General features: G+C 40.2%; 3 protein-coding genes and 1 pseudogene across 4 annotated transcripts; 2 read left to right on the forward strand and 2 right to left on the reverse strand.

Annotated features, from left to right (window-relative positions):
- Positions 1-284: 284 nt before the first annotated feature.
- On the reverse strand, positions 285-9,142 carry LOC144516531 (tubulin monoglycylase TTLL3-like). 2 transcript variants are annotated; one of them, XM_078247893.1, is made up of 14 exons: positions 9,024-9,142; positions 7,243-7,393; positions 6,248-6,334; positions 5,994-6,097; positions 5,298-5,469; positions 5,134-5,189; positions 4,618-4,746; positions 4,406-4,520; positions 3,980-4,268; positions 3,736-3,884; positions 3,416-3,659; positions 2,252-2,511; positions 1,938-2,113; positions 285-903 (listed from the first exon to the last, which is right to left on the reverse strand). In XM_078247893.1, exons 2-14 carry the CDS (start codon positions 7,340-7,342, stop codon positions 403-405), a joined length of 2,382 nt encoding a protein of 793 aa, XP_078104019.1. In that variant the 5' UTR covers positions 7,343-7,393; positions 9,024-9,142; the 3' UTR covers positions 285-402. The 2 variants fall into 2 exon arrangements, with proteins under 2 accessions (XP_078104019.1, XP_078104018.1); XM_078247892.1 differs by having other exon boundaries at positions 5,134-5,469.
- Positions 9,143-9,448: 306 nt separating this feature from the next.
- hmces (5-hydroxymethylcytosine binding, ES cell specific) lies at positions 9,449-12,123 on the forward strand. The gene is made up of 6 exons (XM_078247895.1): positions 9,449-9,645; positions 10,082-10,225; positions 10,701-10,919; positions 11,262-11,416; positions 11,502-11,694; positions 11,791-12,123. Exons 1-6 carry the CDS (start codon positions 9,457-9,459, stop codon positions 11,977-11,979), a joined length of 1,089 nt encoding a protein of 362 aa, XP_078104021.1. The 5' UTR covers positions 9,449-9,456; the 3' UTR covers positions 11,980-12,123.
- A 978-nt stretch (positions 12,124-13,101) lies between these two features.
- Positions 13,102-18,525, reverse strand: rab7a (RAB7a, member RAS oncogene family). Its single transcript, XM_078247896.1, has 6 exons — positions 18,185-18,525; positions 16,188-16,250; positions 15,317-15,443; positions 14,004-14,222; positions 13,755-13,883; positions 13,102-13,628 (listed from the first exon to the last, which is right to left on the reverse strand). Exons 2-6 carry the CDS (start codon positions 16,238-16,240, stop codon positions 13,533-13,535), a joined length of 624 nt encoding a protein of 207 aa, XP_078104022.1. The 5' UTR covers positions 16,241-16,250; positions 18,185-18,525; the 3' UTR covers positions 13,102-13,532.
- A 2,335-nt stretch (positions 18,526-20,860) lies between these two features.
- Positions 20,861-22,548, forward strand: LOC144516535 (uncharacterized; annotated as a pseudogene).
- The last annotated feature ends 95 nt before the right edge of the window (positions 22,549-22,643 follow it).

A 22,643-nucleotide genomic window follows, 5' to 3' on the forward strand; every position in this document is an offset into this window, starting at 1 on the left:
CCACCACTGGAGGTGAAGGGAATTTTGTTTCAGATGCTCACAACATTGAAAATAGCCTTTAAGGAATTCTTGAAACAGTTTCCCTGTTACTCTGGGTAATCCACACACTTCGCTGTGAACATGTAATGAAAATACGTTCTACGAAAGAAATAATCCCTGTACAAATTCTTGTACAACCTGTTCTGTGGATTATCTAAAATAAAAATAAAAAACAGGGGCCCTCCAGTGTGAGTCACATTATTGAAACTAAAGTAGTGAGTGAAAACAAGATATAGCAATCTATTAAAATCTGACTTTATTATGACGTAGGCCAAAAAAAGGCAAAAATAAAGTTCAAGCTGAAGGATGATGGATGTGGTATGTGGATGATTTGGTTAACAAACCTTTTGAAAGTCTTTTTTTTTAGGCACTCAAGGTGCTGGTGGTTGCTTGTCTGGACTGTTTTGGAACATTAATCTCCAAAGACAAAGAAGGGCCTTGGTGCTTCTCTATGGGACAGGGTTGGTCTTTCTCTGAGCAGACTTTTGATACTTCTGGTCTCCTCTTCCACAAAAGTACAGAGTGAGACTGGTCACTAATCGGCAGGTGGATGGACTTCACAGTCATTGGCAGGTGAATTGTGAAGGTTTCAATGGGGAAGGGCCCAGGCGGCTCAGAAGGAAGAGGAGGAGGTGGCAGAAACCCACTGCTGATGTTTTTGAGCTGAATCTCTGCACTCTTCAACAACATCTTAGGCAGAGGCTTTACTTTTTCTCCTGCAGGTTCCTTCTCTTTGACAGGACGACGGCGTTTCGGTGCTGAACGGTTGGAGGACCTCAGTGGAGGAAGTGGGCAGGGGCACTTGACCTTGAAGCCCTCAACAAGTAGGTTGACTCCTACATACTGTGGCACGTCAACTGCTGCCTAGAGACCAAAAGTGACATCTTAAAGCGTAACTCTCGCCAAAATGCAACCTAGGGTCTTTTTGTGAATGTTCCCGAGTCAAACTTTCGTTTAAAAGCATAATTAGGACGGAAACGCCACTTTTAAGATTGACCGTATTTTCGTTTTTCGGTCAAATGGCCTTTTGAATGGGAGTGCTAGGGGCACTTTTATGCTAGCCTCAAAATAGCTATTTTTAAAACACTAAGAAGGCTCGACACAACATGAAACTTTTCTCCAAGTATCACCAGGGGCTCTACACCTTAACGAAAGCATTGAGAACATTGTTTGTGTACCCAGAGTTTACTAAAAAGAAAGGTTTTGAGCAACTCACTGTAGCTGTTGTTCTTCCGGTCGCCGTCCATCTCACCAGTCAAAAATAGTCGAGGGAGGAGAGTAAAGATGAAAAGCTCCTAAAGCTTAGTTCCATATAAATGCACGGATAATTTGTTGTTTTGTCGTTAGTGAAAAACAATATTGACCTTGTAGTTGAAAAAGGAGCCTCATATAGGAATGACATTTCCTCCTATGGAGTCCGTTCATTCGCATTCGGAGATCGACACTTTTTGACTGAGAAAATGGCGGATAGTGTAAACAAAAACTGCTACAGTGAGTTGTTCAAAACCTTTTCTAGTAAACTCTGTGTACACAAACAATGTTCTCAATGCTTTCGTTAAGGTGTAGAGCCCCTGGTGATACTTTGAGCAAAGTTTCATGTTGTGTCGAGTCTTCTTAGTGTTTTAAAAATAGTGATTTTGAGGCTAGCATAAAAGTGCCCCTAGCTCTCCCATTCAAAAGGCCATTTGACCGAAAAACGAAAATACGGTAAATCTTAAAAGTGGCGTTTCCATCCTAATTGTGCTTTTAAACGAAAGTTTGACTCGGGTACATTCACAAAAAGACCCTAGGTTGCATTTTGGCGAGAGTTACGCTTTAAGTAATGTATATCAATCTCAAACTTTGAGCCACTTGAATGTACACTATAACCTGAAGAGGGCGGGATAACTCTTTCTTACCTGTCTATATATGAGCTGAAAGTCTCCAGTGTTTGCAGTGCGGTCTGCTCGCCAGTCCAGGACGACTCGTAATGTGTCTTCCTGCACAGCAGCACAGAGGCGGGCTGTCACAGGCGTGGAGGGAGCCATAGTGGGACTGGCATTGAGTTCTAACAGCCATGGACGCAGGTCATGACCTAAGAAAAAAAGAACCAAATAACCAAGTGGTGATCATTCCGTCTGTTTTCATAGTAAAAACACATACAACACAACACAAATATTAAACGGTAATCTAAATTAGAATTGAATGCCATGTTACAGTGATCTCATCCTACCGAACATAAAGTCAGCACCGTAGAGCTCAAATGTGTTTTTGCGTGACTCCATCAGATCCTGTGTTGTCTGTAATGCGTGGATCAAAGCTTTCTTCATCCCGGGGACTACCACTGTCTGCCACTGAGCTTCCTGGCCCTGGCTGGACAGAAAGGTCCTGAACTGGTCATCCGACCACATATTGTCAGCTGGGATACCACGATGACGCTGTTGGGAGGGTCTCAGGTGCTTCTGGATGGAGTTATTGCACAGGTGGACAGAGCTGCAAAGATGGGGTAAAGAGGCCAAGATTGGAAAGAGAAATTTATGAAAAATGGGTGATAAGGAATGGAGAGAAGTATAATGAGACATGATGATTAGAGAAATGACACAAGGCCCTCACTACTTGTACTCTCCAGTTTGCCTTCAAACTATCTTCTCTTTGACAATGGTAATATTCACCATGTGATCAGACCAAGACATATTTAGTAACAGGTATAAAAAAAAACTAAACTAAACTAAAATTAGTCATGGAAGTAATCAGACATGCATGATTGCTATAATTCTACCAGGTTAGAGAAATGAACGGCAAGAAAGTAGAGAAGGGGTGGGTAGGAAAAGTGTTTATAGAAGTTCTTTTTTTACAGTGTTTACTTGGCATATTTCTCATTTGTTGCTTATAATTTGTGCAACTTTGGTGGAGGTAGAAGAAGCACTCTTATACTATGCAGTAAGTGGGCAGGTATTTTAGAGCCAGTTTGCAGTTTTGGAGTTGATTTGAAAGTTGCAAATATACCCACAGAATAACATCTATTTTCATGCCACACAAAATCCCACCAAAAAATGAAAAATGAACCAAAAATGACAAGCATACCCATAACCTGTGTTGCCTTTCCCTTACTCTGTATCTTTCTCGCAATTCCCTTTTAAATTCAATGTTCATATGGTTTCACATCTGCTTCTTCCTTTCCGCCCCTCTCCCCCTTCTCTTTAGAAATATCACAGCCTGGGTGGCTCACCTGGTAGAGCACGTGCCCAAAAATAGAGGTTTACTCCTCGACGCTGCAGCCTTTGCTGCATGTCATTCCTCTTCTCTTGCCCCTGTCATGTCTTCAGCTGTCCTATCAAAATAAAGGCCTAAAATGCCCCCCAAAAAACAACTTAAAAAAAAAAAATCACTGTCTTACCTATCCAGCGTATCTAGCGAGTAAGGCTGCGTAGAGAAGCGCAAATAGCACTTTTTATAGAACCACACAGTCAGGGGGTTCCAGTCGGTGACCAGGAACCACTGGCGCACGTCAAATTTGGTGCCATAGATCAGCAAGGGGCGCTCCAGGTACTTCTGCACCACCCACTTGCTTTCTTTGATTAGGGTTGGATCACTGTCCACCAGCCTGAGGATCTGATCCAGACGCCTGGTGCATTTGATACCTAAAAGGCAGGTGTGGCAGGTCAGCCAGGACTTTGTGAGATATTTGGAACTCTTTGATAGTGTCTGACCTCTCACCTCTGCCCCTGGACTTAGCTCCAGGTTTGATGATCCAGATGTTGTGTATGCCGTCTATGTGCAGCTGTGGACTGACCTCCACCAGCCTCTGTAGCATGGCTTTGCAGCAGGTCACAAAATGATCACTGTTCTCAATCTCTGCTCCTCCACTGAGCGAGGAAACAGAGAGAGGGAGGGACTGTAGTGAGACACTGAAGAGCACTTTGGTTTCCTTTTATCTCACATACGCACACACAGTACTCACTGAACAACAAGGTAGTAACTGTTGATAAACTCTGCCCACTCCTCCTTTGTAAGTGTTTGTGGTGTCTCCAAGTTTATGTCTATGTCATTATGCTGCAGACTCTCGAGAAACTCGTGGCACACTTTGAGTGCGCTGTTAATCATTTTGGAAAGGACCACTGGTTTAGACCGCCGTTTGCTTAGTTTCCTCTCAGCCCGAATGTTGTGGCTCGTTCCCTCTCCCTGGACACCCTGCTCCCTCTCCACAATGTACTTCAAAAAACTGCTGCAGGCTGTCCTCTTGTAGTCCTCTACACAAAATACAGAGACCGAGAGGCAATTATTCTAAGCGTTCTCTATGAGTGAAAGTACAGTAGAAGGATGCTGGAAATATATTAAAAAGCGATACGTGTAAGTTAGTTTGAAGGGCCGTAAAGTCCGATCTAACCAATGAAAGCATGCTTCTCATCCTCTGCTCCTAGTCTGTAACAGCGAGGGAAGAAGGTGTCAGGGTCAGCTGAGTCAAACCAGTGCAGGTTCCTCAGGTTCACACACAACCCCACCTGACAAAGAAAAGACAAATATTGATGGTGGGCGTGACAGGAGACCATTCAATTTGTTTGTTTTTTTGCTGTAAGAAATAATAGCATATAAATGTACCTTGGTGGTGAAGCTGCCTGCTTTTGCAAAATGATTGGTGATCTGTTCTTTTTGCAAGCTGTTGTTGTTGATGGCGTCTCTACGGTTTGTCCAATAGAAATAAACCATTTCATTCCGCACCAGGCGAGACTGTATGAGTAGGGGGAAAGGATGAGAGCTGTATCTGTTGCATTTTGCATTTTACAAACCTCAATGTTTTAACAAGGTAAGCAGCAAACTTTCACTTGCTGTGCCCCCCCCCCTGCACGTTGCAGATCACCTTATGTTAGCGTACAACTAGGCCTGCACAATTAATCGTTATGAAATCGCGATCTCGATTCACGATTTAATTTTTAAATTACTTAGATTTTTTTTATTTAAAAAAATAAAATGGTTCATGTGTGCAATAAACATCACACTTCGTGAGAAAAAAATCGTGGCAGAGAATCGTGATATCAATTCTAAGATAAAGAATCGTGATTCATATTTTCCCCCGAATCGTGCAGGCCTGCCTACAATCTTAGAAGTTATTTTTACCATGAGATCATATAGTCCATCTGGATCCTGCTCTTTCTCGACACTGTCTGAGTTGTCTGAGAAAAAGGAGCAATGTACATTAATGCTGGGATATAGATAGACATCCACACCCAGTAATATTAGGAATAGCATTTCTGAAACAGTCACACTTTCATCTAGATCACCGTCATCGTCATCACTGTCACCAGCATCATTAGAGCTGGCTCTGCCCTCATCGCTGTGGCGCTGGTGAGCATGGTAGTTTGGGGGGTGCACACGCTGCTCCACCCAGCCTCTAGACCTCAATGCTGCCCTGATGACAGGGTAAGGGCCCTGGACATAGAATACCTTATGCATCTGGGAGGAATGAAAGCAGACATCTAAATAATGGACAACTTTGTAGAACAATCAGAAATGTATGTGACCACATAAATGTTTTGTATACATCCAATAGTCTCGCTTTGCCAGACCTTCCTCCACAGCGCTGCGGAGGAAGGTCTGGCTAGTCCACACAGCATTCTGGGATGGGAGAAAAACGTGCTCTGGTTTATTGGCGTTTCTTTAAACCAATCACAATCGTCGTGGGCGGTGCTAAGCACCGGGCAGAGCCATTGTGCCGCTGCAAAATATTTTGGTGGAACATGTGTATGTTCAAAAGTTGTTTTAGTCGTGCAACAGAAAACTCAGATTGGACAGATAGTCTAGCTAGCTGTCTGGATTTACCCTGCAGAGATCTGAGGAGCAGTTAACCGTAGTCCTCAGATATCGACCAGAGTTTAAAATTCCAAGACAAAGAAAAAGTAAGGAAACAGACGGCCGAAACGAGTGAAATCTGGCGGAATATGTGGACATAGACTATACATCTAGTAATGTTAACTCACCTTGACAGCTTTGTCCGCAAGAGCTTTGGCTGTCCTTACTCTCTCTGGGTTAAGAGCAGGTAAGCTGACAAAACTGCGGCGAACTTTGCCCTCAGGAGGTGTACCTGACACAAATCAAAACCTCTGTTGAGTAAATTATACTGTTATTTGTCTATAAAGCTAGTCAGAGATGATACTGTTCATGCAGTATGAGGAGTACTATACCAAGTTAACTCCTTCATCATGTTGGTTGTCAACCTGCAGGGTAAACCTACTTGTTTGCAGGCTTTTGCCTTCATCTTGGTTGCATTGCTGGACCACAGCTGTGACCTTCTGATCCTTGGATGAGCCTCCTGTTTCCCCTGAAAAAAACAATAGGATTGTTACAGTACACAGTATATAATATTTTGGTACAATGGCTCATGTAAATACATTTGCAAAGTGAGCCAGAAGGCCACGTTGTAAGCTTGGCATAACATAAATGGAAAAGCCTTCTTCAATGGCATAACATGACAAAATGTAGCAGTCGAGTGCCATGAAGGACGAGACAGGAGAATATACACAAACACCTGTATACAGTTTCTTGCAACATAGCATTATTTGCAAATGTAATTTTTCTATTACAAAACAAAATGTCCACACATTTGCTGATGAATAAGATACAAGCCTATATTCTATATGTATGTATATGCCTAAATGCATAAAACATAAACCCAATATAACTGGACAGCACATAGATGTAATAAGCAAGCCAAAGACAGTGTAACTAAAGATTAAGGCTTGACATATTCAGCTTGGAGACAAAAATAGCAAAGCCATGAAACTTTAATAAGTGACCTCTGAGTTCAAACATTCGGTCACCTGTCCTTAATGCGACCTCATGATTAATTTAGCATTCATGATCTATAAGCCCGCTCCATGAATGTAGTCCTTTTGGTGGTGTGAAATCATACAGAAGTTAAGTTTTTGTTTATAAATGGGTCCCTCAGCAGCAAGTTCTGCAACCTCTGTGACTAATCTGTAATTTGACAATGTGAAGTCATAAAATGACAAAGTTACAATCGGAATATAGGCCTGTGTTACTGCTACAAGACTTGTGAATCAATTTTGGGAGTAGTAGATGGTTACCATCCTCGGTTATGAATTATGGTGATGGGGCCTCCCTTTGATTAATATTTGAAGAAAATACATCTCCAGTATTATTTGTCTGGTCCTTGGGTCCATGTTCAGATGGGAACAGTGTTTTCATTTGTTGCTGTCTGTCCCTCACCACTGTCTGGGCATGGTGTGCAGCGTCTATCAGTAGTCTGGTGTAACAGCTGGACAGACTGTTTGGACCTGGTGGCCTCCATATTAACATCAGCTCTCATTCTTCATAGGAACCCTTTCTTTGGCTCTGCTTCATGGTTTTAGTCAGACGGCTGCAGAGGACACAGCCACACAGCATTTATGGGGAAATAATCATACAGTGTAAAAGTGTGTTCAAATGTTACACAAATGATGTGCACACAATGATGAAAACTCTGTAAACAACTGCAAGTGCATCTCTGGCTACTGGTCTTGTAAATCAGACTCTCTTCAAGTGCAATGGACTATAAAGTGGGTCAAATGCTATGCAGGAGACAGCTTGGCTACACCTGTCAGGTTTGTACCTAACACTCCAGGTAGGGTGTGACACTAGTCGGATTTCATTCAGTTCCTTTTGAACAGGGGCCCGAAACCAGATACAAATCCCAACAACAATGCAAATTAAAATCCTACTGTAATCTATTTTACACAGAAATCACTCACATCAGACTATGTAGCATACAGCACACACACAAGTATGTGTTCCTATGTATATATTTTTATTCTAATAATTAATGTTAATAGGCTACTTGCAATAAAGCAACCACCGAAGTCCTTTTTGTGTTTAACTAACGTAACGTTAATAACATCACAGTTACAACCTTCTCATTGACACAATCTTTTTAAAACTTATTGGCAAAGTAGCTACCAAAGCTTTAACCATTACCATTAGTTTAGTGTTTGTTCCTCTTACCTGCTAAAGTCTTCTGGTGTATTAATAAGTCCGGTCGGTGCGCCAGACTCTCGACCTGTTTATTGTTACCACGGAAACCGCTGGATAGCTCCAGAAGCACACAACCGGATGGCAAGTTTTCAATACTGTCTATGGTTTTCATCGTTACAGAACCTTGACATTTATACATGGCAGCGGCTTTTAGTGTGCCGTATTGTAACATAACATTTTCCGTGGAAATATTTGAATCCCTATTGGAGTTTATCCTAACGTTATTATTTAATGGCATAATGTTTTCTTTCGGCTGAATTACGTATTTGTTACGTAAGATTAGTCACATTGAATTATTAAATACGGTATGTTCTTTTTGTTTTATTAAATGCAATATACAAATATGGTAAACAACACAGATCAAAAATACATATAGGCCTACACAAAATATATAATTTATGACATTAAGTGAGAATATTAAAGAGATTACATAAAAATAAATAAAACAACATGAACATACACAAATAAAATCATATTCAATCAGAGGATTCGGGGGGAGCTCTTGCCTTTCTAAAACCCTAGCTGTACCTATATAGGCTACTTTTTAGTTGTTTAACAAACTGTGACTCGAGTAAAAAAAATCTGTTCTATAAGAAGAGGTCTAGATAGGCTATTAGGTAATGAATTATACATTTTCTGTTTGTGAATATATCAGTAACATTTGCCATATTAGAAATGTAGGCTCAGATAGGCTAGAGTGACAGTATCTGGATTACCATAGAAAAAGATCATATCTCTAAGGTTAAAAGAGTAGATAGATTTAGTGAGTTCAAAAAAGTAAAACTCCAAATCAGTCCAAAATCTTTTGGATATTTCACAATAATAAAAAAAGTTTCCATACAAAATGTAGAGAAAGTGTCAATGTCTGTATATTTAGCAATTATGATAATTAGCAGGGTATATTTATACTATATACTAATAAGGAAAAAGCCAAGCCCTGCTCCAAATGTTCATGTTCTTTTTGTATTTTGAATATTTACCTGTTTTTTGTCATCTTGCTCTCTTGCTGCGTTCGCTGCCCGACTAACCTTATCCATCTCGCGAGACTGTCGCAAATGTAGTTAACCAGGCAAGTCCCTCCCCAAACCTATGATTCAAACACACACACGACCTAGCTAACCGTCTATGACACAGATACACATGAACACGCATACCCTCATAACATAATACAATAAGGGCATCTTAACGATATATATTTAAAAACGCTAGAAAATAGGTAAGCTGGGCAACGCTTTTAAACGGTGCCTCAACTTGACAGTAACGTTAACGTAACAGCCAGTGAAAAACAAATGTTTTGTTTCCTGAAATTAACTCAAGCTAACATGCTAACACCGAAGAATTGTTAACTTACTTAGCTAGCTAGCTCGACATTTGTTGAACCTCTTTCTCAGGGGGCCGGAAAGTTCCCGTAAAATGTGTGGAAGAACTGCGTGTACTCTTGCTTCTGACGAGGTGAGCCGAGCCTGCTCCTACAGAAACCGAGGAGGGCAGCGTAGACAGCCCCGCTGGAGGGATGGAGATGCGGACAAATACCAACCCTCTTATAACAAGAGCCCACAGTCTATGAGTCCCGTCCTGCTATCCCAGAGGCATTTTGATAAAGTAAGGTAACAACCGTGCCTGAGTGAAATGCATACACTGTTTCAATTGAAGGATGCCAAATAGGTAACGTAGACGTGAAGATTTCGCCCTAAAAAACTTTTAGTAGGTCTAAATAACTCTCGAAGTGGAGGGATACCGGTGTTGTATCGTACTCTGTTTCCCCGTTGAGATCAGTTCCCCTTACCTAAACCTGAACCAAATCTTAACCCTGAGGGAAACAGACTTCTACACATCACCGATAATCTGTTAATGATTCAATACGGACACATAACAATATACAGCGCAGCAACAACACAAATCATAAACTCTTCTCTGTCACAGTCTCAACAATATGGACCATTGTAAGCCCCCCAACGGGTAGTATGTATTGCATGGGTTATGGCATTAAATAACATTATAGGTACTCATTTTATTGTGTTCACTCCTATGTCTTCAGAATGCTCCGGTTGATGAGTGTGTGTTGGCCTCCATGCGTTGGGGCCTGGTACCTGCCTGGTTCAAGGAGAATGACCCGAGCAAGATGCAATACAGCACCAACAACTGCCGCAGTGAGAATATATTGGAGAAAAAAACATACAAGGTGCATGCAGTTTAATGCACGGCAAAGCACAGGAAAGGTAATATAAACTTAGCATAAAAAGTAAGGACATTTGTGTTTGGTAGATTATTCCTCTGTGGTAACAATGCTTTTTGGCAATAAATCCTATACCGTTGGAAAGCCTGTTTAGTTCCCTTTCAAGTGGTTCCCCATTTGTAAGGAACATGCATTTGTGGGATGAGCAGCAGTGCTGAGTATGTGGGTTGCGCCCATGAAAAATTTGCCAAATCTTCTCTGCCAATGTCAAACACCTTATTCTGCCATTGACTCGTTTGGTGGATTGGATGATTGAAGTTTGAAGAAACGAGACATTGTTACCACAGAGAAATAATCTACCAAACACAAATGTCATTACTTTTTGTGCCAAGTTTATTACCTTTCCTGTGTTTTATGTCTTGGTCTCTGTGCTGGATGTATGCACACACCAGTGTCTAATCACTTTGCCATCTTCCAAAAGGGCCCTCTGATAAAAGGGCAGCGCTGTGTGATCCTGGCTGATGGCTTTTATGAGTGGAGGAGGAAGGAAAAAGACAAGCAGCCTTTCTTCATATACTTCCCTCAGGCTCAGGGAACCAGTCATGAGAAAACCGAGGATCACCCCACAACCCCAGCTGTCAATAAGGAGAATTCAGAGACAGTGTGCCCTCCAGAGGAGGCCTCCCATGACTTGACAGAGGTTCATATTGGATTTTCTATTAAAAAAAAAAATATATATATATATATATAAGCACCACGAACATTTGCTTTCATCCAGAATAGAAGTAGAGAGAATGCAGCTGTGGCGGAAATTACCATGGCTGAAAATATCCTGTGTGGGAGAAGAGTCAAAGCAAAAATGTGCATGTGTCCACCAGGTGTTTCTTTACCATTCATACTATATACAAACCCATGCTTCAGTTTTGATTCTGGTGCTAGGCTAAGAAGTGTAAAAAATCCAACCATTCCAACAAAATGTGTCACTTTTTACCTGCTTATTCTTGTGGCCATACCCCTCTGCTCTATGCTATGTGTTGGCCAGGGAGGAGAAGCACCAGGTGAGTGGACTGGATGGAAGTTGCTGACTATGGCTGGACTGTTTGACTGCTGGACACCTCCAGGTGGTGGAGAACCCCTTTACACATACAGTGTAATCACTGTTAATGCATCCCCAAGCCTGGAAAGCATCCATGATAGGTAAGGATAGTTAATGGGGAAAGGTTTTTTTTTCTTTCATTTGTGTCTGTATGAGATCCTAAATTACTGTGTGGTTGTGTTTTAGGATGCCAGCAATCCTGGATGGAGAGGAAGAAGTGAGAAGATGGCTGGATTTTGGAGATGTGAAGTCTCTAGATGCCCTGAAACTGCTCCAGTCTAAAAACACTTTGACTTTTCATCCTGTCTCTTCGCTAGTAAACAACTCCCGCAACAACTCTCCAGAGTGCCTTCAGCCAGTTGATCTCAAAAGCAAAAAGGTATCAGATTTACTTTGGTATTTTCTTCTAACTGTAGTAGGAAAATGTAGCTCTTAAGTGGTTTAAAGCTGACAAATCTGACCCTTGACCCCATAGGAGCCCAAGCCCACAGCCAGTAGTAAGATGATGATGAGCTGGCTGACAAGCAGCACACCTTCAAAGAGGAAGGAGCCCAACACATGTGGGAGTAAAGAAGAGAGCGAAAGCAAAAAGGTTCAGTGCAAGTCTACAGGAGCACTTCAGCATTGGCTTCAGGGAGCTACTAAGAAACCAAGAGCCACATGAAGATATGAACTGGGACTGAAAACTCTGCAGTGTTTCAAAGAGTATTTAGGCATTTTTTATTCCATTACTATTTTGACAGTTTTGCTTAGTAAAAAAAAAAAAATACTATTTCAAATGATCAATAAATGTCAGAAATAAACACAGCATGCTTTATTCAAGAATTTTATTACCCTTATTACTTGAAACGCAAAGACATTTCGAAACAATGTAGATACTATGCATTTATCATATTAATATTATGATGAATGCCAATACTCCCAATTGTTTTTGTTTAAGTTACAGTATGTATGCTTTTTTTGTAATCTATAATGCATTTCAACATAATAGGAACAGACAGTTAAAGATCTGGTCAGTTAAAAGAAATGTCAAGCACTTTTGTTTGCCAACACGAGCAACGGGCAGAGTCAGATATGGAGATTTACAACACAACTTTTTGCCTTCCCTACACAATGATTGAGAGGTTTGCAAATATACAAAGTCTTGCAATAGTTGACAGTAAAAAGAAACATACTAATAGCATCAGTTATGAATATTTATACTTGAGAAAAGTCTCTTCAGGACATCAGGTAGAATGACATGCTGTCTTCATTTTGTTCATTCCCACGTCAAATGTTGTACCGCGAATAACTTGATTACAAAATGAACCTTCATCAGGGACCACACCTACATCAAGGAGCTGAGTCTGCATTCACACAATGTCCTCAACCTGAGCTACAATTGCATTCATTGTGGCTCCAAAATGAGATGTCTGAAAGTCTTCAGCAATTGTGGATGACAGCAAAGTGCAAAAAAAAAATAAAAAAATCTGTACACACTTGTATGATGGACTTTTCATGGAACTGGATTTTATAATTATTTGCCAATTAACAAAAATCAGCAGGCAGCATAATAATGTGACCCACATGCAGTCTCATCTTCACTACTTCAGGTTTGTTTGTTTTTAGATTGCATGAGGTTAAGTGAAACCATGGTTACAAGTGTTTTTGAGATTCAAACTAATTTAAGCCACAACACAAATGAGTAAAATAGGGGGAGCAGTGTTTCCTCTATTCATGCCACAGTGGCGGGCCATGAAATTAAGAAAACTACCACTGCTAAAGAAACGGATTTAAAAAAACAAAAAACAGTTTTCCAACTTTACTTGTCAACACAAACATGTAGAGATAATGCTTTGATTTATCACGTGAAGTATCCAAATAAAAGCAGTTGGATATATTTTATGGAACCGAAAATGAGGTTAGCCCAAACCACCACCGCCATGAAAAAGTACATAGGGAAACACTGAAGTAATAAGCATCGTACAAGTAAATTCCATAATGTTTCCCTAAGGTGTTCTTTGGGCTGGGAGACTCATATTTTTAAAGAAAATGTGCATTTTGTATACATGAGGTGAGTGCAGCATATTTGTGTGTAGTAGTATACTCAATGAGTTGGATGCTGCTTGTATGTTGGGCATTAAGGATTAACACAGTGGGCCATGGGATAAGGGATGTATAGACAAGGCAAGACAGGGTGGTGAGGGCCCCCCCCCCCCCAGAAGATCTTCAGATTCCTCAGCAGCTGCAGGTCTCCGCTGACGGCTTGGCTCGCTCGTTCCTGTCCAGCTTTATTGGCTCAGGGAACTCGTTGTACAACTCCACTTCGGTCTCCTGAAATCAGACAACATAGTTGCATCACCCAGCTCTCACAGAAACAGATGCTGATGAATGTTATTTCTCAACATTCACAAGACTGGGTCAAACTGTCGGATAGGATTTCCTGCTGGCCTCCGTTACCTGTTTAAGGGCATTGCGTGCAATAGTCTGGAAGGCCTGCTCCACATTGATTGCCTCCTTGGCACTGGTTTCGAAATACGGGATGTTGTTCTTACTTTGACACCAAGCCTGTGCTCGCTTGGTCGTTACCTGAAAGAAAAAAAGAACCAATGTTATACTAAGAAACATCTTAGAGAACAGTACATTTCCTTGCACGTGGTGCACATAATGACACCCCTGGCAAACATAAATGTGATTATCTGGACCCACCTGTCTGTTCTCCAGGTCGATCTTATTGCCCAGCACAACAAAGGGGAAATTCTCTGGGTCTCGAGGGCTGGCCTGGATCAAGAACTCGTCTCTCCAGCTGTCTAGAGTCTTGAAGGTGTTGGGTGCTGTCACATCAAACACCAGGACGCAGCAGTCTGCTCCACGGTAGAACGCAACGCCTAAGGACTGGAACCTCTCCTGACCTGCTGTGTCCCAAATCTGAGATACAGAATAGAGAAGACACGGTGTGTTTACATGCACAACATAATCAGATTATTCTAAATAAAGAGCTTACGGTAATACTTTGACTATAGTGCTTACATGGTTCACATTAACCCGATCTTCCTGATTACTGACCACTATTTGTGCGATAGCTGATGAAGTCTGGAGTTATGTGAGGTACCATACAAGAAACTAAGAAAATTTAGGGACTTTTTTTTTTTACCATTGATAGTGTGTGCCTTTTTATTTTTTAGGATTTTTTTTATGGGCATTTCCACCTTTAATCATAGGACAGCTCAGACATGAAGGGGGAGGGGGGGGGGGGAAAGACACACAAGGAAACCGTCACAGGTCGGACTCGAACCCTTGACCTTCTGCATCGAGAAATAAACCTCTACATATGTGTGCCTGCTCTACCAACTGAGCTAACCGGCCACAGATGTTTGCCTTTTTAAAAAAAAAAGTTTTAACTCAGCATCACGAGCCATAATAATGATAAAATGAATTTATACTTCATTAATCCCACAAGGGAAATTACAATGTTTTCACTCTGTTGTTAGAATACACATTACACATATAATGATGTTTATGAAGAAAAACACAGCTTTGTAGATTATTGTGCCCCATAGTCACCAAAGTAAATAGTAATAGTAAATGTCTACCTCTGAGCAAAAGCCCTTTTTCTCATTTTTCTCTGGTCACGTAGCAACAATTTTATAATGATTTGTTGCTATCACTGCATAGACAGCCCAGTTTTATGAGAAGCCATCTATCCAGCAGTGAAATACTTCTTTAATTCTGATTTTGACCTTAACTCAACTAACCACGGTAAAGCCTTAAAAATGTGTGTTCCTTAATGGATAGATATATATAGCTTTTACAGAACAGACATAGAAAGAAATTATGAATTAATACGGTTGGTAGTCCATTGTTACTAAGGGGAATAAGAATTAGCATGGTTGTTTTTTTTTATATATCAAAACAATGTATTAGCTTTTTATTGTATTTATTGTTTTCAATATGATGATTGCATTTTTCAATTAGAGATAAGCCAGCATTACATTCTTGCCAGTTTCCAATTTCCTCAATACCTGCATTGTGACAAGTCTGTCATCCACCATGACTTCTTTCGTCAGGAAATCCGCTCCTATTGTGGCTTTGTACTGGTTACTGAACTTCTTATTCACATACTGGTTCATCAATGAGGTCTTCCCAACTCTAGGAGAAAAAATAAATAAATCACAGAACAACATTTAGAGCATATGATGGAAAAAGTCACTGATGCATTGAGCATAGATTTGTGAAGCACAGAAAACATTCCTTGCTCGCTGTATTAGAGTGAGTGTATCAGACTACATTTAAAGTGCTCATATTATGCTCATTTTCAGGTTCATAATTGTATTTAGAGGTTGTACCAGAATAGGTTTACATGATTTAACTTTCAAAAAACACCATATTTTTGCTGCAGCGCCTCTTTTCACCCTGTGTGTTGAGCTCTCTGTTTTAGCTACAGAGTGAGGCATCTCACTTCTGTTCCATCTTTGTTGGGAGTTGCACATGCGCAGTACCTAGGTAAGGACTACTAGCCAGTCAGAAGCAGAGTATGAGGGCGTGCCACACTAGTAGCTAGGCGAGCATTAACGTGTGTTACAAAGTGACGCACGTTTGTCTCTGAAGTAAAGTCTGGACTACAATAGAGCTGTTTGGAGCAGTTTGTGAACAGTGTTTTCTGTTTGAGATGGTAAGTCCCTTTGGGGTGGACTTTGGACTTTTTACTTTTCTAAACCTATTACATGCACAAAAACGATATACAACACAGTGAAGGAAAGGGAAAATGCATAATATGAGCACTTTAATACTTTAATACCCCAATTAAGTGATTTCTTTACAATAAACCATCAGGCACTCCTTAGTGTTGTCCCAGTATTTTAGCTGTGGGGGTTATGGCTCAACAACACTCACCCGGAGTCTCCGAGGATGATGACTTTGAGTAGTACTTTCTTCCTTGAGGTCATTGTGCCACAGCTGTGAAGACCAAAAAAAAAAAAATAGATTAGAGGGGAAAAGAAAACTCCTAATAGAAGCAGATCAATGCTGGAATTGCTCAAACACCATAGATACAGCCATGCTCTATGATGACCCTGTTGATATGGGCCAACAGGTTTCAATGAAAGATGATAAGGCCTCTGTGCATCTCGAAATACACTCCAAAGAAAAAAGGCCTCTTCTAGGAATGAAACCAAGTGCAGTGTCTTACATATGTGCGTTTCCTTCACTTCACAAACAAAGAAAAAGTAATAGGGGTAAAACAATATGCTGCACCACATTGTACCATGAGGTTCTAAATACTATTCATGAAACAAACAATTCACTATGCCTTTTTTTTTTTTCCTTTTCCAAAATATGTTGAACAATGCAGTGCTAGGGCTGTTGAGCTGAGATGACATCTACTATTTTTAGCACCACAGCTGGTTGTTATCGTTATACTGTAAAGTGTTGATTTTGTGATATTTTATATTTATACAAACCATTCAATGGAAGAAACAACATTGTTTCATTCCAAGATACAATTATTGTACCTTTATACAAGCTGAACATTACAATCAATTGAAAACAAAAATGTAACACACCCAGTTAATCCAACACATGCTGAATGGTATTAATTGTTGCATGTCTATACTGTACTGCATCATGATGCCTTCCCACTTGAGACATTATTTGTCCTACCAAACAGGCAGGTGCTGCACTTCAATCATTATCTCCACACAGACTTGACAGATTTTAGTAACTACAGATAATCAGCTCAAACATCTTTTGGAAAGATAGGTTCACTCATTTTAAGGCTAAGCTATCCTCGGGTCTTCTTCAAATGTATGAGTTCATCCCCCATTTACACATCTATATACCTTGATATAAGATCACTATTAAACATAATTCCTCTTCCCAATCTTTTTCTTAGTAATGTATAAATCACCACTTAGTAATAATTTACGTTATAACTAGGCTACATTTACTCACAGCTGGCGTACTGATGATTTTTTTTACAAAAATACCTGGCTGATTAAAAATTCTCATATGTGGGCCTGCTCCAGACATCGCCAAGCATTTCTGACTGAGTGTGCTTTGTAATAATAAACCACCTCATACAGCTCTAAGTCCAAACTCTATTACCGGTGGGCTTTAAATCATCACTCTACTCAGGTTAGACTCTGGAAAAAGGCATTATTGGGGAGAAAAACAACAACACAATCATATGTTTTTCAACACACATCACTTAACGTTTATAGCCACTGATGTGATTGAAAAGCTACGGCTTGAATCCACACCACAGCCATTATGAGGCAAAACTAGCAATAGAGCTATCGGTGCTGCTCTCATAATCTGCACCCCATGACACTGTGTCAGGGACTGATCACATGGTTTTAAACACAGGACTAACGCAACCATGACTTGGCAAGCATGATTAGCGCAGCAAAATCCACACACCGGTAAAATCAATAGTTATGATAAATCTGTCGACATATCTGGTTGTAAATATTTCCACTTAATTAACTGACGTAGAGTCCTATCTCGACATTTTACCTAACAATCATGAAGACATCAACACACACTTGCTAAGGTTGCCAGGGTAGAATAGACACAGTACATTCGGAGATAAAATGATAAATAACTATATATAGATAGCTAGATAACGTTAAGCAAATGCAAAATAACGAGGAAACATAGGTTGGGAAACAGTATCATTAACGACTCATTTTAAAACATCTAAAGCCAAACGTTTTTACCGTGTCAACTAACGTTACAGTTACCACAGCTATATCAGTGACACTTCTTAATTTAAGCTAACGTTAACGTTTAGCTAAACTAGGTTTATTAATAAATGTAAAACAATTGACGACAGCTTTATTAGTTATATATATCGTTAGCAAAACCAATAACAAAAGTCACCACAAACCAACCTGGGCGATGATCCTGCAGAAATAAAATATCAAAGTGGACTTTTCTTCTGCCTCGGTTGGAAGCGTTAGCTAGCTAACGCGCAGCCTAGCTAACAGCTCCTATAAAGTCTGCCGTAAAAAAACAACACGTTTACAGCGTCGACAGCTGAATACTCTCTGATAGCTAGCCTCGCAGCTAACCCTACTTATCAAAATCAACACTGCCACTGTCGATGTATATCTCCCTTCGTGTAACAGAAGCGATTTAGTACAATGGTCTATTTCGCCCTGTTCCCGTTTGACGCTTGCTTTTCCTGTCAAGCTAACGTGCTAGCTGCTAGCCGAGTTCTGTTCACTTCCTCCAAAACAAGCTCTGTCGGTGAGGGCTGACGTCACGCACTAGACACGCCTTGTTCCACAGGAATCGGAGAAGTCAATAACAATAACACAATGTCTTAAATTATAATAGCCTATAGCAGGGTTCTTCAACGTTTTTTAAACCAAGGACCCCTTAACTGAAAGAGAGACAGAGCAGGGACCCCCTACTACATAGATTGTATAAAATGAAGTTGCATAGTAAGTGTTTGCATATTAAACTGGGCCTACAATAACATGTAGGGCGGCCTAAAGCCTTGATACATACATTTTTAGTGCACGGAATACTAAGCTATTAAAATAATTGTCAGCATGATTTTATAAATCATGTTTTTAATGTTATGTCACATACATATAGCACATTGAATCCTTAGGATATACTGTATCTGTGGATGGCCTTAGTGACTACCTTACCCATAGGCCAGTAAGCCTATCATCAGTGGGGATTTATATTTGCTAATAATATGTTGGATTCATGTTAATTGACATTTTAATTTTTGAAAAAACTTTCAAATATTAACAATAGTTTGGAGGCCCGCCTGCAGTGACTCTGAGGACCCCCTAGGGGTCCCGGACCCCCTGTTGAAGATCTCCAGCCTATAGGTTTAATGGCATTTATATCAGATGATATGCATGGTCACACATCATTTACCACATAGTACGTACAGCTCACAATTCCATACTGCTACAATTTATAAATACAAAGCTATAACGGTCATAAGAGCAAACATCTAAGAAGAGCTGACGTGTAAAGAAACAGGAAAGCCAGTGAAAAATACCTTTGAAACTAGCTATAGCATTAAACCACATGCTCCAGAACTCCCAAAAGCATGTTATTTTTAATCTTATCTTCTCTTATCTAATCTTATGTCTTTAAAAAAATGGTTTTATTGGTTTGTTGATTGTTTTTTAATTACATTTTTTATTAGTACTGAGCACTGTTGTCACTTTATCACGTTAAGTCCTACCGTGTGCTGCTGATGTGTGTGTGTGTGTGTGTGTGTGTGTGTGTGTGTGTGTGTGTGTGTGTGTGTGTGTGTGTGTGTAAAAGGAGGCTGACCCACTCATCACTCACTGTAAACCAAATCTACCTATGGGTATTATTATTATTTTTTATTAGCAAAGGACATAGGTACATCGCCAGTATGTACATACATATGTACATAAAAGTCAATACCAGAGGTGCATATACAGACCACAATATATATAGAAAATAAATAAAAAGGTAGCAAAGAAGTGTGTAGTACATATTAAGTCAAATGTATCATCGTACATGAGAAATTTATCGAACACAATTCCAGTCTTAATTGCCTTCAAATTTTGAATGTCTCTTATAGTGTTGCCTTATTGGTGCAGTTCTTGAAAAAAGTGTTCAAAACTTGGTTTGGAGTCCGCCCATTTCTACTTGTGAATATGGAATTTACCCAATAATAAGATTAATTGGACAAAATAAACAACATCATTGTCCATCTCATTGCCCTCAAAACAAATAAAAATATCTTTATTCTTAAATTGAATTGATTGCCCAGTGTTCCGTCTTATAAGATGTTGAACATCAACCCAAAATATTTTAGAATACATACAGTGAAAGAACAAATGACAGATTGTTTCTTCTTCTAGTTCACAGAAAGTACAAGAATATTCAATATCAAGTTTAAATCTGTTTAATGTCCTTTTGGCTGGATATATTTTATGCAAGATTTTAAAAGAAACCTCTTTTACTTTGTTATTAAGACAGAATTTGTCCAATTAACCAGATTTTTTGCCAGTTAATTTCTACATAGATTGAAGCCCAAAAGAACCTTCCTGAGGGCAGAGTTACCTCTTGTATATAATTCCTGATGTGTTTATTTGAACATTTATTCTTGGTAATGTCAACTCCCCCAAGGAATATACCACTACTAAGCGGATTGATCACTGACAGTACTGATCCTCAGCACTGAAAAGTTGCAGCACACTCCTCGGCACAGCATCAACAACTATTGCATATTCTCTTGGCGTGACTGTTAACTGGAATTTGGAGAGGAATTCATTATACTTTAGTAACTGCCCGTCAGCATTAAGGAGTTGCTTGCCCAATACAATACCATTAGCAACCCAATTTCCATAATACAGAGATTTATTTTTATATTGAATATCCTTGTTATTCCAAATGTAGTAATTGGTTGGTGTAAACCTCTGCCTTTGCTCTGTTGAAGCCTGACTTGACTTGCAGCTTCTGTGACGTCTGCCTCCGTTGCTCTGATTGGTTGTAGGTCTATCCAATTGAGTTCAGAGGCATTTTCTTTCCTGGTTTGGTTGAAACACGCCCCATAATCACAGCCCAATGGAGCAGTATCAGATATTCTGACTAGAATCTGAGTATGACGGCGTCAGGCTACCTCAAGATATGTGTGATATACCTATTTTCTTTTTTTTATAGATACTTTGAGGTTTACAGTGCAGTCTGTAGGCAGTTGGACATGACTATAAGTTATCAAGGGTCTACCATGGATTTTACATTGTATTTTCTTGTTTTCCAGTGCCCGGACACAGTGGACGAGTGGCAGCAAGTGGCCGATGGATTCCAGGCACAGTGGAACTTCCCAAACTCCCTATAGGTTCTCTGGATAAGAAATACCTCAACTACAAGCATACATTTGCCATGGTGTTAATGGCACTGGTTGACAGTAGTTACAGGTTCCTGTGCGTAGATGTTGGTTGCAATGGGCGGATTTCAGATGGCAGAGTGTTTGGTGGATGCTCACTGCAGGATGCCCTGGACAATAGGACATTCAACATCCCCGCCTCTGCACCACTTCCTGTTTCTGACCAGCTGGCTCCTTATTGTATTGTGGCAGATGAGGCATTTCCCTTGAAGGAGTACCTCATGAAGCTATATACACAAACAGCAGGCTACCTGTAGAGCAATGCATCTTTAATTACAGGCTGGCGCGAGCTCAAAGGGTGGTAGAAAATGCCTTTGGCATCCAAGCCAACCATTTTCGGGTCTTTCTAACCACCATCAACATTCAAGACATTGTTGAGGATGTTGTTTTGGCTTGCTGTGCCCTGCACAACTTCCTGCGGACCGAAAGCTGTGACCTATACATGGTGGAAATTGTTGACCAGGAAGGACTTGATCATGACACTGTCCCAGGAAGATGGATACCTAGAGCAGGCCTGCCTGCCAAACACAACTGATGCAACAGCACAAGCCAAGCAGCACAGGGATGAACTATGCAGTTATTTTAATGTTGATATCGGTGCAGGGATGTCATCATCGTGGTATTCCTGAGAAGCTAATCTTTCCAGGGTTTTAACAATGGTGCACATCAAGTTAGTTGACTCCTCACTGTTGGACTCGTCCAGCATCTGCCTGCAGTGCTTCACTTGAGGCCTTTGGAAAGGTTTCCTTAAAATAAATAAATAATAATAATAATTTACAATGATGGGGATTTAATACCTTGGATTCTTAAAACTGTTCACCAAGCATTCATATAACAATAAAAAGTTATCAATGGGTATAACAATACCCTGAAATGTGGGCTCCATTTGGTCAGGGTGTGTTCAGATGTGAAAGGTGGGAATATAAGCTTCCCTCACAGCGTAGACAAATATAAGGATATGGCTTAATTCAAATTCTAAAGTCGCATGGCAGATTGGGGAAGATAATGAGAGTGACACCAAGTTTATATATGAAAGGCTACATGTGAATAGAGGGGCAGAAACCCCTGTACCTGGACAATCAGTGGCCACTTCTTGCACATTCATTTACATTTTTGTCATTTAGCAGATGCTTTAATCCAAAGTGACGTACACTAAGTACATTAAACAATGTTTTATTTTTACTCAAGAAATAAAACAGTTCAGTTACCAAATTATAATAAATTATTTTTATTGGAAGAAAGTTCACTGAATTATCAGGGATGTTTAGTCCCTTCTTTCCAGCAGGTGTACAGTGTCTGGGTGTTGGACTTTTGTGTGATATTGATTTTGAGGACTTCTCAGGTTTCCAGCAAGCTCTATTAACAACTTCAATGTTTCGATGTTCTGTCTTGGGCATCTTATTATTATGAGTATTTGATGATGCGGTGAGTGCGCCGTGACGCCATCACGTCGGACC

The sequence above is a fragment of the Sander vitreus genome, chromosome 4 (genome assembly GCF_031162955.1).
Source record: "Sander vitreus isolate 19-12246 chromosome 4, sanVit1, whole genome shotgun sequence".
Classification (NCBI taxonomy): domain Eukaryota; kingdom Metazoa; phylum Chordata; class Actinopteri; order Perciformes; family Percidae; genus Sander; species Sander vitreus.

Excerpts from the sequence above, each read along its gene's own strand:
- LOC144516531 (XM_078247892.1), bottom strand. The coding sequence starts at position 7,342 with ATGAGAGCTGATGTTAATATGGAGGCCACCAGGTCCAAACAGTCTGTC. Across the intron at positions 6,335-7,242 it reads CACACCATGCCCAGACAGTG|GGGAAACAGGAGGCTCATCC; the intron begins GTGAGGGACAGA and ends TGTTTTTTTCAG. Across the intron at positions 4,747-5,133 it reads ATGGACTATATGATCTCATG|TCTCGCCTGGTGCGGAATGA; the intron begins GTAAAAATAACT and ends CTACTCATACAG.
- hmces (XM_078247895.1), top strand. The coding sequence starts at position 9,457 with ATGTGTGGAAGAACTGCGTGTACTCTTGCTTCTGACGAGGTGAGCCGA. Across the intron at positions 9,646-10,081 it reads CCCAGAGGCATTTTGATAAA|AATGCTCCGGTTGATGAGTG; the intron begins GTAAGGTAACAA and ends CTATGTCTTCAG. Across the intron at positions 10,226-10,700 it reads TGGAGAAAAAAACATACAAG|GGCCCTCTGATAAAAGGGCA; the intron begins GTGCATGCAGTT and ends ATCTTCCAAAAG.
- rab7a (XM_078247896.1), bottom strand. The coding sequence starts at position 16,240 with ATGACCTCAAGGAAGAAAGTACTACTCAAAGTCATCATCCTCGGAGAC. Across the intron at positions 15,444-16,187 it reads ATCATCCTCGGAGACTCCGG|AGTTGGGAAGACCTCATTGA; the intron begins GTGAGTGTTGTT and ends TTTTTCTCCTAG. Across the intron at positions 13,629-13,754 it reads CACGCAATGCCCTTAAACAG|GAGACCGAAGTGGAGTTGTA; the intron begins GTAACGGAGGCC and ends GTCTGATTTCAG.